Source organism: Nilaparvata lugens, unplaced genomic scaffold, assembly GCF_014356525.2.
Source record: "Nilaparvata lugens isolate BPH unplaced genomic scaffold, ASM1435652v1 scaffold3101, whole genome shotgun sequence".
Classification (NCBI taxonomy): domain Eukaryota; kingdom Metazoa; phylum Arthropoda; class Insecta; order Hemiptera; family Delphacidae; genus Nilaparvata; species Nilaparvata lugens.
The window spans coordinates 127-15,344 of NW_024090385.1; the positions used below are offsets into that span (position 1 = coordinate 127).

At 37.5% G+C, this 15,218-nt stretch overlaps 1 protein-coding gene across 1 annotated transcript; it reads right to left on the reverse strand.

The window, feature by feature from the left end:
• Positions 1 to 1,860: 1,860 nt before the first annotated feature.
• On the reverse strand, positions 1,861 to 12,767 carry LOC111050185 (the record flags this gene model as incomplete). The annotated part of the gene is made up of 6 exons (XM_039444155.1): positions 12,672 to 12,767; positions 7,444 to 7,819; positions 5,259 to 5,461; positions 4,293 to 4,499; positions 3,464 to 3,758; positions 1,861 to 2,100 (listed from the first exon to the last, which is right to left on the reverse strand). Coding segments are annotated over exons 2-6 (1,305 nt in total), but the record flags the coding sequence as incomplete, so codon positions are not given.
• Positions 12,768 to 15,218: the final 2,451 nt, after the last annotated feature.

The window sequence follows — 15,218 nt, forward strand, 5'->3', positions numbered from 1 at the left end:
TGGTGAAATGATGCTATGTATGATTAACGAATTTTCCAGAAAGAAAGTAGGAAATATATGAATGGAATATTACTTATGAAGGTGCGTACAGACTTATACGACACGAACACGTGCATTTCACTTTCCATCAGCTGATGCTATTTATATTATTTCGGTATTTGTACAGAAACTGTGAGATGCAGATATATTGAGCATAGCCGCATTAGCCGATGAGAAGTAAAATGCGCGTGTTCGCAGTGGTGGCTTAGCAAAGGGGGGGGGGTTTCCAGGTTGCAACCCCTCCCCCATCAAGCCAGAAAAAGAGGCCCAAAAATCCAAGATAACCCATGAAATTCCACTAGGTGAAGTCTATAGGGGGCCCAAAAATTTTGGTCACCTCCCCATTTCAAAATCCTGGCTATGCTACTGCGTGTTCGTGGTCTGTACACTCCTAAACATAAAATAAGGAAAACTGAGATTACGTATCATATTGTAGATCACATACCCACTTTGATGCTCCGAGCGAAGGTTTGTTTTTCAAAAAACAGTTTTATTCCAAAAGAGCCTGTCTCCAATACAACGATCTCTGAGACTATTTTCAAAACTGAACAGCAGCTCTGTTATTACTCCCGAAAAATGATACGGGCAAGCAGGTCTCAGTTCTACATGTAATCTAATTGATATAGTATAAACCCTAAACCTGAGGATAAGTTTGCAGACCAAAGCCTACTGAGTGGGTTAAGAGAGCCCGCTGGGTAATACAAGAACCTCATCATCTTTTTCGTTGAATTATTACTAAGGAAGTACAAAACTATCATTCCTCACTCCTCTCAGATCTTTTGATCATTTACGTTCACAAGTAGGTAAACATCAAGGCATGCAAGCCTTGATACATGCAAGCTGATACAAGCTGTGATACGACTTTTTCACATGAGATCTATTATATGTCTTTTTATTTTTGATGTACGGTAACGGAAACGTTCAACCGGTTGTCCAACTCAGAATATATTCCAATGTATTACATTCATCCCAGTTAAGCCCTCAATAAATGACCTTAGAGAAAAGTTACCGTTAGTTATTCATTGCATTATTTTTCTCTGGTGTTACATACATTTTGAGGTATTATTATTGCTTGTAACGTATTACAATGTATGAATGCATATTTCTCATACATTCTGCATTCACACCATAGCATTGAATGTCGAAGAAAACCCTCAATTCAATAAAATGTTCAATCTATTTTGTTAGGGTCTACATTGTTAGGTATTCCATATTTTGATTCGCACTAGTATGCAGTATGCACTGTTTAAACAGTGTAAGCTGAAACCAAATCTAAATGATAATTTGGTGAATCACTATAGGCCTATCGTAGCGTGATAAATTATCTTTCTATTCATCCAGATTCTTCAATATGCTTGGAAATTTCATTGTGGAAACAGCCATTGGAAGGACAAAATTGGACTGTTGGACATCGGAAATTACTCGAATTTATACATTTATGATTGTGAAAAATGTCTTCTTTATAAAATAATACTTGTGCTATGATATTTTCCTGCTTCAATCTTGTTTAATTTTGAAATTTCCTTTAATACAATTTTTATGTCTTAAGTACCTGTTTTGCTATGATACTCTCCTACCTCAAAGCTATTTTATTTAAAAACTTACTCAAATTCATAAATTTTGATTCCTTTAATACTGTTATGCTATGATACTCTCCTGCTTCAAAGCTGATTCATTTCAGAACTTCCTCAACTTCATACAATTTTGATTTTTCAAATAGATGTGCAATGATACTCTCCTGCTTTTAACCTGATTCTTCTACAAACTTACTCGACATACAATTTTTTAAACTTCTTACTTCATACAATTTTGATTTCTTACGTCGGCTGCCTCACCGCCCAGGCCGATGCAGTCCGCAACGTCAGCGTCGCCCGCCCGCGACGCCAGCCAATTCCATCGCCAGCGCATCTTGGCGTCGTCTCCCACCTGCACCGAGTGCGCAATGAACACCAGCGAAATGAGGCTCACCACGAACAGGATCAGGGGCACCAGCACCGCTACCAACAGTTCCCGCCGTGTCTTGTCCAGGTTGAAGCGCGACACTACTGTTGTCGAGTCGTTCTGTAGGGAACGATGATTGCAAAACATTTCAAAAAGTTGCCGAAAATAGGTTCAACACCGATTTATTCATGATTGATGTTTGCTTCAAGTTTATAATTTATAAATGAGTTGAAGGGAGTAATTATTGTTGTTGTCATGTCGTTCTGTAGGAAAATATGGTAGGAAAAGGTTTCAAAAAGCTACTGAGAATAGTTTATATCGATTGAGAAGAGTGCCTGTTTGTATGAGTTGGAGGGGCTGTTACAAAGTTGTCTGTGGACAACGTTGGTAGAGACAAATTACCAGAGGTTACCAAGAAAGGTTTTGGAAGAAGTCGATTGTATTAGATAGTAGTAGTATTATAGTAGTAATATTTTATAGTACGGTACCTAGTAGGCTCATGAAGAAACAAATTATTTTTAAAGGAATTGCATGAGAAGCTGCATGAACAACTGGTGAAATGTATTTAACCTATTAGAGAGAATCAAGGAAATGAAAGGACGCTGATTAGAGAAAATAGTCTGGATATTATTAGAAAAGTATGTAGTGAAACAATTCTACATTAGAATTATTCCTGGTACTGTAAATGAATTCAATCTTGTTCTGGAAAGGAAAGTATCGTTAGTGAAAGGAATAAAAGTGAGAAAATAAGAAGAACTAGCTTGGTATTTTATGAAAGTGAATAATTAATTATTGGTAAAAGCAGCATTCAAAGAATATAGATAATTAATAGCGTATAATATTGTTGAGGAGTCGTTATTTGAACATGAATAGGGAAGGGGAAATTTCAAATTGGTAGAAGATTAGATAATAATACTAGGGCTAACAGCATAGAGAAAAGATAGCATAAAGCTAAGTTTACACTATGTAGCTGGAGAGCTATATAGCTCTGCTAGCTCTGCTACATAGTGTAAACCTAGCTTAAGAAGATATCGTAAAGGGCGTTTATGTTTCAAATTTCACTGTTAACTCGAGCCGATAGTCATAGTAGTTGTTTTTGGTGGAGCTATGTGACGCTGCTGTAGAAAAAAGTCTCTCATACGTTCTTATTCTCAAACCCAGCCAAAACAGTAAGAAGAGACAGTAGTATTCATGCTATATAGCAGTTTTAAAAATCTAGTATAGCAGTTTTCTGTTTAGTGGAAGGAAGAAAAGACAATTTATCATTCACTTTCATAAAATACCAAGTTCCTTCTTTTTATTTTTTCACTTTTATTCCTTCCACTAAAAAGAAGAATAAAAGAGTAGAAAAAGAACAATAGAAAAGTAGTCTTTTCTACTTTTCTATTATTCTTGTCCTTTCTTTTGGACTTTTAATCTTTAACATAAACGAGCATGGGATATATTCATTCTCTATGTAATATTGAGAGACAAATGCACTCACTCTGTTGATGTAGCAGGGATACCGGCTCTGTGCAGTGTTATTATCGCCGTCACTGTCGTGCGTGGCGTGGAACTGGCCACACTCGCCGCGCAGTGTGTTGACGCATCCCTCCAGGTTGATGAGCAGCCGCGAGTAGTTGTAGATGGTGAGCTTGCTCTGCCAGGGCACGAACTCCTGGGTCGGGTCGACGGGCGTCGTGCTATTCGCCACCAGCGTCCAGAACACGCTGAAGTTCACAAAGGGCTGCGGCAGTTTGCTCTCCTCCAGAATTGTGCCGTTTAGACAATCGGTGGCCCTGTCAATGAAAATAATTTTAATACAATTTATGAGAATGTTGAAAGAATGAATATTGTTTCATTCCAATGATTGCCGAAGTCCATCTTAGTCTAGTGGTTTTTTCCTGGTCCGCCGGTTTCTTCCATTACACAATCGACAATATTGAGATCTTCTATTTTCGAACGTTCTACTATAGGCCCATCTTCCAAGCTTGATTTGAGTTACTCAATCTCATAGGATAACTTGCTGCAATCACGATAATTTGGAAGAGATCTAGAAATACTCAATAGAATGTAGAATTACACTTCTTCGAGTATAGATATCGACCAATCCAGAATATTAATAAGAAGAACCTATGAAAATGTCATCTGGATTAATCTAGAATATTGATAAGAAAAATAGGGTGTGATAAGTACTTTAACATCTTAACTTAGTAGAAGAAAGATACTTTAAAATTCAATAAGGAGGGAGCTGGAATTCACGAAGCTGACAATAGATAAATATTGTATATTGCGAATTTATACGTTTTCAGAGCACATGCAGAACTTCTCACCTGAGACTATTGCCATGCCTCTCCACAGTGTGACAAGAAGCTAGAAATATTTCCTGTTCGTTCCAAATTTGTTTGTCTCCCACCTTGACTTGCCGACAATCTCCAGCGTAAACATTGTCCTCGTATTGGATAAACAGATTCATGCTGGACGTCGTTATTTTATTGCAATAGCGATCGCAGAGAAAAGGCCTTTTGATTTTTGTACATCTGCAAAAGAGAACAAAACACTTTAATAGGGGTTCTCTATAGAATTAGCTTTGTAATATTGCATTGAGACATCGAACTGAATAATTCTATTTTATTGTTCGTGTGTAACAACCAAGTAGAGGAGAAGAAATTTACAAACGTGAATGGAAAATATTCCCATTCTTAATTGGTCTTTTTGTTGAAGAATATGGCGATGATTTTGTCCATGCCTTAGTTCTACACTGCGATATTCTATTGGATTTCTCGAGCTTCTGATTAACGAATGAAAAAGCCAACTTATATCATTCAGTAGGAACCTACTTTAGATTTCTAGTAAGTCTTAGTACCTGAATATCAACACCAGTAAATGTTGATTTTCATTTTATGTTGGTACTAAATAACTGATTCAGATAAAGAAACTTCAAGATCCATTACAGCCAAAAAACTATCAAGATACAAAGACGTTATTCTGGTTGTCACAAGATCAATCTACAATTATCACTTTCTTAAAATATTCTTCATGTTCTTCTTCTTCTCCTACTACCTTCCAGGATTTCAGGGTATCTCTGCTTGTTCCGAACCTCATATCTGTCCATCTTTTCCTTGGACGGCCACGGTCTCTCTTGCCTTCTCGGTTGTAGTTGAACAACAGCTTAGAAGGCAAGAGAGACCGATCTTCTAAGTTGTAGCAAATCAAAACCTTCTTATTCGATACGAATCGACTGCAATATCACTTTCACCCTCCACTATTATTCGGTACCTGATCTATAATTGACTTACTTTGATTTTTTGCATTCGAAGAAGCCGTTCAACTTGAGATTGTCTTTGTCGCTGTCGACGACGATGCCGTCAGCCTTGTGATGGCACAGGAACAGTTCGGACATGTTGGCGCAGTGACCAAGCGAGCAATTGAAAACGCCAGTCAGGGTGGCACACTCAGAGTCGTTGTTGCAGTTATACCTTTTCAACGCCCTCACGTTCACCTGCATTCAACATCAAATTGTTGTTAACAATAAAATTCTATTATGGCTGCTATCTATTAGGATTAGGATCAGCAAGGGGCTTTTTGGCAAATAAAATGTCAATATAACAATAAGAAAACGCTGTTGCCATTTTTATGCTGACACTATCGAAAAGGCTCTCTTCCTCGCTCTCTCTCTTACACAATCAGCTCACTGGCTCTCCGGATTCTGTAAAATCTGACAGAATAATAATTGTCCTCCATATAAACCTAGAATGCAGCAATGCTGCATTCTAGGTTTGCACAGAATTACGTTCACACGTTTACGCAGGCAAGTCGTATACATGCCTTGTTTTCCCAATCATCTCTCAGTGTCTCAGTTATATAGCGAGTAGACAAGCGGACTCTACACTTGAAAGCTCACATTATATTCTATGTTTAAATGCTGTAGTTTGAATGGTGTATCAATAATTCGGTTATTGAAGAAGAACCTTATACCCCATATATCTATTTTCATAACAAAAATGAACCATTAACCTATTTATAACCTATTCGACCTATAAGTAAACTGTTACTGCTGATGGGATGGATTGTAAGTGGGCTCTAATTTTCTTTAAAAAAAGGTCATTTTGTTATATTTTATATTTTCATTTCTCTATATATAGGAAATTCAAATTCAAATGTGAAAAATGCATCTCTGTCTCTCTTTACTCGTCGTAAGAAAGGTTCTAGTGAAGCAAATCATTTATTCATCCGAATATATAAAAAAAAATTTCGATTCTCCCAAGATATCGCATTAAAATCAAAATAGAAGATTCTATGACCTCTGTGAGGTCTCAATGACTGAAATAGTTTCAAGCCAGTTTATATCGTATCGGTTTCGATCGTCAAGATGTTCAATATTAGATCAGTCAGCTGCAAACCTCGTGTCTCGAACCGCAATCAATTCCACGTCTATTATTCAGGAAGAGCATACTCTTCTATCTGGTCAGAACTTCCGTTCAGCTAGCTCCTTCTAACTTATGCCTGTTAAGCCCTATCATGTGCCGAAGCTACATAATGTAATAGCTAGTAGCGATCGCTTGGTGGATTTGAGGGAGGTAATCTTCATTTTCCATTTCATAAACTATCTGGTGAATATGGTTTGCTTACAGAAATACAATAGAAAGTTCATTAAGAGTTGAAAAAATGTGACCTTTTTGATCCATCACAAACAGTGATCAACACCTTTTATAATATTGCTCGTTATTGATATTTGTATGAAACATAGTTCTTCATTCCATCATAGTTGAAACTGTGCCGGTACCCACTACGTATACGTCTAAAAGACGTTCAACCTCCTTTTAAAATTAATAAAAACCAGGTGAAACAGAAACTCCATCTTTGTAATAGATGGTGGGTGAATAAAGATCCTGCTGGGAGAAGGGGTTGCTCATATAGTGCTGATGCGATTAATATTGAGATAAATTTTTCTAAGAATGTTCATGATTCCCACCAACTTTTGTGAAACTATCTTTTGAATGACTCATCAACATTTCTAACATTCCCAACATTTCTGTCATTAGTGTTAGCTCTTCTAACATTTCTACCTGCTATTGCGATGTTTGTTTTCTTATTTCTTCCTTCATTATATTGGCGGCATCTTTTAATTGTATCAGTATTCTCATCATTTACTTTCAAAAACGATAATCTTTCCGAATTTTCATCTACCTTATGAAAGAGGTTGGTGATGGAAATGTATGATCTATGTATGATGAATGTCAACTGTGGGGGAGGGGGTGGGGCGTTATTGAAAGTGATTTGCCCTTTCGAAATCCAAGTTAGTGGAAACGATTCATGTATCATGTAGCTTTTCGAACTACATGAGTACACATTGCTCAAGCTAACAGAGCCTTATCATCAGCTTTGTCAACTAACTGGAAACGATTCATGTATCTTTATGAACTACATGTTTACACATTATTTCAAGCTAACAGAACCTTTTCATCAACTGTAACAACTGACCTGTGGACAGGACACAGTATTGAGCCGGGTGCAGTTCTCGACAGTGATGTCGGTGCCGTTGTTGCGTGCGGTGACGTGCAACTGCATGCAGTAGCCGCTGGTCTTGGTGAGGCACCACTCGCCGCAGCTGGCCCACTCGCAGTTGTTGACCCAGGCGGCGTTGACCGTCTGACACATGACGGGCGTTGGGTCGAGGCCGGCGTTGAACGCCTGGTAGGCCGGCGTGTAAACAGCCACTGCCAGGTAGACCATGGCCACGCAACTCAGCACCAGCGTCAGCTGACACAGACATATGCTGCCACAGATGCTGCGGTCCTGCTCCGGGATGATGCGTCGCTTGTCCTTGCGTCGGCGACCCATAACGTCACATCCTTACCTGTAAAACAATTTGCTAGCTCAATACACATATTCTTACTAATGCCCTATAATGGACAACAGTTTTGATGTTGCTTGATGAGTTTATCATGTTTTTCTGCAAGAATTTACAACAGAGTGTGCTTCTATTATTTCGAGTACAAGGTCACGGTATTTTCCCTAAAAAGTATCTTAAAGTATTTTCAGAGTACGTCAATTTCACTTCTTCTATTCAAACCTGTCTTGTAGGCGTTGCACTTTCCAGTGCTCATCACTCATCTTTTTTGAAAAGTTGTTGTCAAAGTTGAATAAAAACACACATATGTTGTCAAATTCTACACAGTTTTATGAGTTTTAATTCGGTACACGACCACGGTTTCGTGACCACACCGGTCACATTTTCAAGTTGACTGTTGACGAGTCAACCATGACCATGGTCATGGTCACGACCATGGTCGTGTACCGAATAAAACTGTGTAGAATTTGACAACATACCTGTGTTTTTATTCAATTATGGAACGGTTCTACAATATTGACAATGTCTCATTGTCTTATTGAAATTGTTGTCATGTCTTTCTCATGAAATTGTTGTCATGTTGACTGTTGTTGTATATGATCTTCAAGAGTGGAGTAGTTTGTTTCATCACTTCACTGAATACTTTCATCAATCCTTCCATATACATGATTCGAGAATCAATTCATCAGTTTCAATTAACGAATGAATGACCAATCCAATAGTTCTCTACTGTGTGAATACAAAAACAGTGGTGAAAATGTATAGAAATAGGATGGAAAAGTCTGAAAAATTTCAAATCACAGTGAATGCCAACAAATCCATCCAGAAATACTGAATGACCATGTGGTTTGGAAATCCGTCCGCCTTCTTTGACAATGGAGCGTTTTTTTCGTCAAATTCCAATGACCATTGAAATGTACTGAAAAGCTTTCAGTTGCAACATGAAAGCAAGTAATCTGAATGAGGAAAGAGACTTTGGACTGGTAGAGCTGGAGTTAATTTCACTCATATCGGAGAATGAAGAGAGATAGAGTAAGTGAGAGAGAGAGATGGTGACGGATATAGGAAAATCAATAGATGTAGACTGTTGTGACTGCCGGAAAGAATAGAAGCCATTATTTTGATGAGTGGATGAGCCATTTCACTGCCTTGATGGTAATTCAGAGAGGCACTAATATGTGACCAAATTACCTTAATAACAGCCATTTAATGTGTGACGCCACTATTAAGCTGATTAATTGTCCTCTCTGATTAGTCAAGCTAAGTGGTATTCTGTAACTTTCTGCGCTGTAAAGTCCTCATCCACCACAAAATGCGTTTTCACAATAATTCATGAGAAATTAACACTTCTACAAAATTAAATGACACATTATCAATTTTATTTTCACATTAAATTACTTAAGGAACAAATATGATGGAGAATAGAGAGGACGATGAAATAAATTATGTATTTGCATACTAAACTAGTTTATATGAAAAGAAGAGGTATTCGAAATTTAGAGACTCCAAGAGTTAATTTGAACAGTGAAGATGGAGAAATTCAACAGAAAAATGATGGTCAATCAATCTACCAATAAAAACAGTATCCGTTGATTAAACTTATAAACCGTGATTATGATGTTCTACACATAAGGAAATCTAAATCATGACATTTTAGAACTTCATCAATCATCATCTTTTTAATCTAAATAATAGCATTTGACTACTGATTAATTTCCTCACTATTTTCAGTAGATGGAGAATTTATTGTTTATTGCATGATATTAGAAGTCAAATTAATGATTCAGTCATCGTTGTTGTTATCTCATGGATTAGACTTACTTGTTGAGCAAAACCTGTTCTGACATCCATCTCTCCTCGGCCTCCCTGTGCATCTCTGGTCTCTTGCCTTGTGGCTCATTCAACCAGCCTGCTCTGAGGGGAAACGATCATGTCATATCCTTGATAGATGTTCAGACAACTTCAATTCGTATCTCCAGATTATTGTTGTGACCGGTATTGGGAATGGTAATATATGGAAAAGTTAGAAATTATCATGCAAATAGATCAGATCTCCAGTACCAGAAGTTATAATTCTGATAATATAATGTAGATCTCTAGGATTAATTATTTACCGACAGAGTAGCCTTAATTAGACCACAGAGCAGACCGTTCGTGACTTAACATCACAATGACATGGGTTGCAAGTTTTAATCCATTATCTCTGTTCAGAAGGCATCTTGACGCATTTGTCAAATATTTACAAAGAATGCCATTCTCATAATCAAGTTATAGGTGCGTGCATTACTTCTCTTTCCATATTCATAAGCTAAATGTTCGGTGAACATGCAACTTGACAAAGCGGTTCTTTCCAGTGATGGATTAAAATCGATAATAATCATAAGCAAATTCATTTCCAGGATTGAAACAAGCTGACTATCTTAATTTGTAGTATTCATCAGGTTCAATTTACAGCATGCGTTAATTCCATTATTTTATCAATGGTTAGGTTATAGGTACGGTAAGTGTATGTTTCATATTGGATCAATTCTATTATTTTTTAGCAGGATGGTTCCATCTTCCTAGAAAGTTTCTGTTTCTCTTCCTTATCCTCCGTGGTTGTAATGTTTCCAACTTCAGTATAAGGGAATTCTGATGTTTTCCTTGAATTCTCTCCAGAATAATATTTTTTATTAGTCCATTATTGCGATCCTGCGTGATAGGATGTATTGTGTGTATTATGATATCACATGGAATAGAGCCTGATATTCTTTTTCACTAGGTAATAACCTAATAGATGGAAGACTACTACCACACAGAGAAAGGCAAAATATTGTGCTGAATTTCTTTGTTAATTTTCCAAAATATAGTTTCATTTTGCATTATGAACTGAATGTCTCAATACTGTGACTACCAATCTGTCATCCAATAATGTCCTCTCTTGTTCTATCGATTAGTTGGTTAGTGTGCTGTTTGATGACAGGTTCAATGTCATTCATAGCTGGAAATAGATTCAGCTCGTTCTATCCGAAACCCCCTCTCCTGAACTAAACAGCCCCCTCCCATCCTGAATTTCAACACAGCACAACAACCCAAACTCCGAGACTTGCAAGCACCGTTGCAAAGCGCAACAGTTGGCTTCAAACGATCACCACTTCTACTCTGCAAACATTCTAAACAAATTCTCTCTCTTTTGATTCTATTTCAGATGAAAACCAGTCTAATTGTTTGCAATGTTCTGTCGAATCATTTATTTCTTTCATCAATGTCAACTGATGGAGCTATTAAGGTTGTGAATTGAATTGTCCCATACTAGATAATTATTGTCAATAGGTAATCAATCGACTGTAGACAAATAATCTACCCTACTGTAGTCAGATCGACTACGCAAGAGTTATGCATGCAGATCGACTACGCAATGAATTAAGGCATGCAAATTATGAATATTAGACAAATTATACTTTATATTAAAATAAAAATACTACTTACTACTTAGCAAATCTATTCTTGCAATCAGTTCTACGAACAATCACAATAACTCTATAACTATCCTAGTAAATACAACACTATAATCACAATAAATTATCATTGAATACAGAATAATTGAATGATTGAGAATAAATGATAAATTGGAGTGATCCGTGGTGTAGTGGCAGTGGTGTAGTGCTTGCGTGGCAGCCTAGAGATACTGGGTTCAATTTAAACATCCTCATTACCAAACGTTTTTTAACAAGGTCACTCCCGTGTTATCGGATGGGCACGTTTAACTGTTAGTCCCGGCTGGAGTATGACAGTCGGCTCAAATTATATATTTAGGGTTCAGGCGAGGTGGGACCTTCTCACATGTGACTCCCCACCAACAAAAGCCATACAAATTTACATTTTAATGATACATTGTGAAATTTTATAAACCCGCCAAGTTCTAGAAATTCTAGGAAGTGGCTAATCATTAGAATTATGAGCCAAGCTAGTATTCGAATAGACAGTAATTTTCAAATTAATACTGCAAATGCCGTGAATCAGGATTATTTTACATGATGATCGGAATAGGGTCAATTGATTCTCATTAATCATCGATGGATCTACTGTATCATTACTCAATATCACTATTCATCCATCAAGATACATTCATAGAATGAAGCATCCACAGGAATATCGAACACGTCTGATGGATACAAAATTAAAATGAAGCTGAGTGTCAATTTTATAATCATTATTATTGAAATATACATTTCTGTTAAATGATTTAATGGGATTGGGACGTTCTCAAGTTTACCGTATTTGAATGATATCACTAAAGTTACTCAAATTTCATTAGAATTGGAAAAAAATATTCAATTAAGTTTATGAAATTCCAAAATAGCCTTCAGTAGAAGAACAATACTATGCAATCATGAAACGAATACTCTTAATACCTGATGAAAGTATTGCAATATTATACAACAGTAATGTTTTGTAGATTATAATTTAGTAAACTCTCCTAGCAGAACAGCATCGTAAAATGATTGGTATGACCCGTGAATGAAACCTCTAAATAATAAAGCCGTTAGGATCGAGTTTATAAGGGTATCAAATGGAACGGAGAGAAAAAATTCTGTCTCAATGAAAAGGAAGTTTTCATCCCTGTTATAATATTTACGCAGCTAGAGTTCAGCTGGCGTACGTCTCACTGCATTGGAGAGAGATGGATTCCACTCACTACGTTATCACAACTCTCTCTTATCATGTCGGTTCTGCTATTGACTAGAAGGGAAGAGTTTACTAGATTCCCGACTCACAGCTAGTTACGGAGGATATTGTTGTATTGTGTAGATTTCAAGTGGTGGTTTTGGAATTCGAATTTTGTAAACAAAAACAAGAATCGTGTTGAAATTCTCACCTGTTGAGAAGGTCGTAGCGACCGGTAGCCTTGGTGATACAGCTCTGGCCTCTAAACTCAGAACTGAGCAACCCTCATCACGTAAGCGCAATTTCCCTTTATCATACGCACAAATTTCCCTCACCGTCGGAGAATTTCCCTCGTACACGTCACTTATTGTGGATTGAACTGGACAGTTCCGGTCGGTGGTCTGAAAGTTTCCCGTTTTATAAACGTGATTCGGAAGTGGTGCTTGAACGCTGAGGATAAGGATACGCTAAGGATAGCAATGCTGCAAAGATTGGAAAATATATTTGGCTTTCGATGACTCGAGGACTCTGAATATAAAAAACACAATGAATTAATTAATCATTGTTTAAAGAATCGATGAATGGAGATACAGATACGTGAAAGAAATAAAATATGGAAAAGAAGTTAGAAGAATGTATAATTAATTGTTTCCTTACCTGTATAATAGTTTTTTAGTTTACTTTAATTTTCTAATAGTTCTTTGAAATTTCAAACAGGAATGATATGGAGAACTTAACACACATCCATATCTAAGCCTCTAAATAATGAATTTGTTCGAGAAATGTAGAAAAATGCATTGAAAATTCAATGAAAAACTTGAGAAATGAAACCATCTAGAAATAGCTGGGGAATGCTTGGAAAAAGTTAAAAAATAATTTAAAGTTAATGACAGAGTCAAAAATTTCAAATGTAATTAATTCCTCGAAAATCAGCTCTAGGCCCATTGGTAATCCCGTCCTGTCTCCAAACCTATGGATTGGGGTACAATTAAGATTTAATTCACGAAAACGTCGACAACCCCAAAAGTAAGTCTTTAATTTGCACTAACCTTGGAACTGGCGAGGAAGTGGTGGGTGGAAAGATATACGGGAAGGATGAAGGAGGGGTGAGGGAGAGAGGTTATCTTGCCTCTTTGGGAGAGGGGGAAGGGGAGGGAAGCGCAAACTAATCAGCCCACAATCAAGGCTGCCGACGCTGTGAATCCACCATCTCCGCCCGCCTTGGAATGCCCCATTTCCAAGATCATAAACTCAAAAAAAAACTAAAATTTAAAAGTAAAAGAAAAACAAAACAACATGCACTGAATGGTAGGAAAGGAAAAACGAAGGGAAAAGGAATAGGAAAGGAAAACGGAAAACTTGGTGTGTGGGTTAAACTAATAGGGAAGTATGGGGGCAAGTTTCCTAACTGGCCTAACATACTCACCAGAGTTAGTTTTCACGTGAGCTGAGCGCACAATACCCTTAGCATCACTTATGATTTGGGTGACTCTACCTAACGGGTATGATAAGGGTGATGAATTGTCCTCTTTAATCCATACTAACTGCCCTACCTGAAGGTTTGTGTCACTCTCAAACCACTTATTCTTCGGTTGAAGAGTGTGGAGGTATTCACTCTCCCACCTCTTCCACAATCTCTGAGTGAAGCGATTAACCTTTTCCCAACGAGACAGTCTGTGCTCGTTGACATCACTCACGTCAATTTCAGGAACCGCCAACAGAGGGCGATGAACAAGGAAATGTCCGGAGTCAGCGCCTCTTAGTCATCAGGAGATGAAGAGAGCGCATACAACGGTCTCGAATTGAGTATCGCCTCAATTTTCACCAACAGAGTGGAAAGCTCAACAATAGTTAGGACCGAATTTCCCACTTCACGAAACAAATGGAATTTCACATTTTTAATATAAGACTCACAGATTCCGTTCATGAAAGGAGCATGTGGAATATTAAAACGAAATTGGATGCTTTTAGATGACATCGCATCACAGACGTTGGATTGATTTTCTGATGATCTGAGAAATTCAACAATTTCCTTCAATTGTCGCGCAGCACCTTTGAAATTCGTCCCTTGATCACAGAATATTTCTTTAGGCAATCCACGCCTAGAAACAAAACGATGGAGAGTGTTAATAAACTCTTCGGATGAAAGACTTGTAAGCACCTCAATGTGACAAGCTTTTGTTGCCAGACAGACAAACAGTGCAAAGTATGCCTTGTACATACGAGCTTTGGGCCGAATACTCTCTTTGACAGTGAAAGGACCAGCTAGATCGACCGCAGCCTTCAGAAAGGGAGCACTGGGAACAACACGAGAGCTGGGAAGATCACCCATGACGGGAGCAACAGGAGTTGCATTGAATAAACGGCAACGAGTACAATTGAAAATCACATTTCTGATAACACTGTGTGCTCCAACAATCCAAAAATAACGCTGAATAAGAGCACGCACTATTCTTGGTCCAGCATGAAGATGAGAAATATGATAATACTCAATGAGGAGTTTAGTAAAATGACTATCTTTATGTATCAAACAAGGATGCTTGGCTTCATATCCTAAAGCACTATTAACCAATCTGCCACCAACACGAATCACACCATCACAATCCAAGAATACAGACAATTTTTGGAAACTCTTATCACAAGGTTTACCCTCTTTCAATAGGTCGAGTTCACGATTGAAATGACACTTTTGAACAATTTTAACACAATAAATTTGTGCACATTTCAACTCTTGAACACTAAGTGCGCCTGATTTACG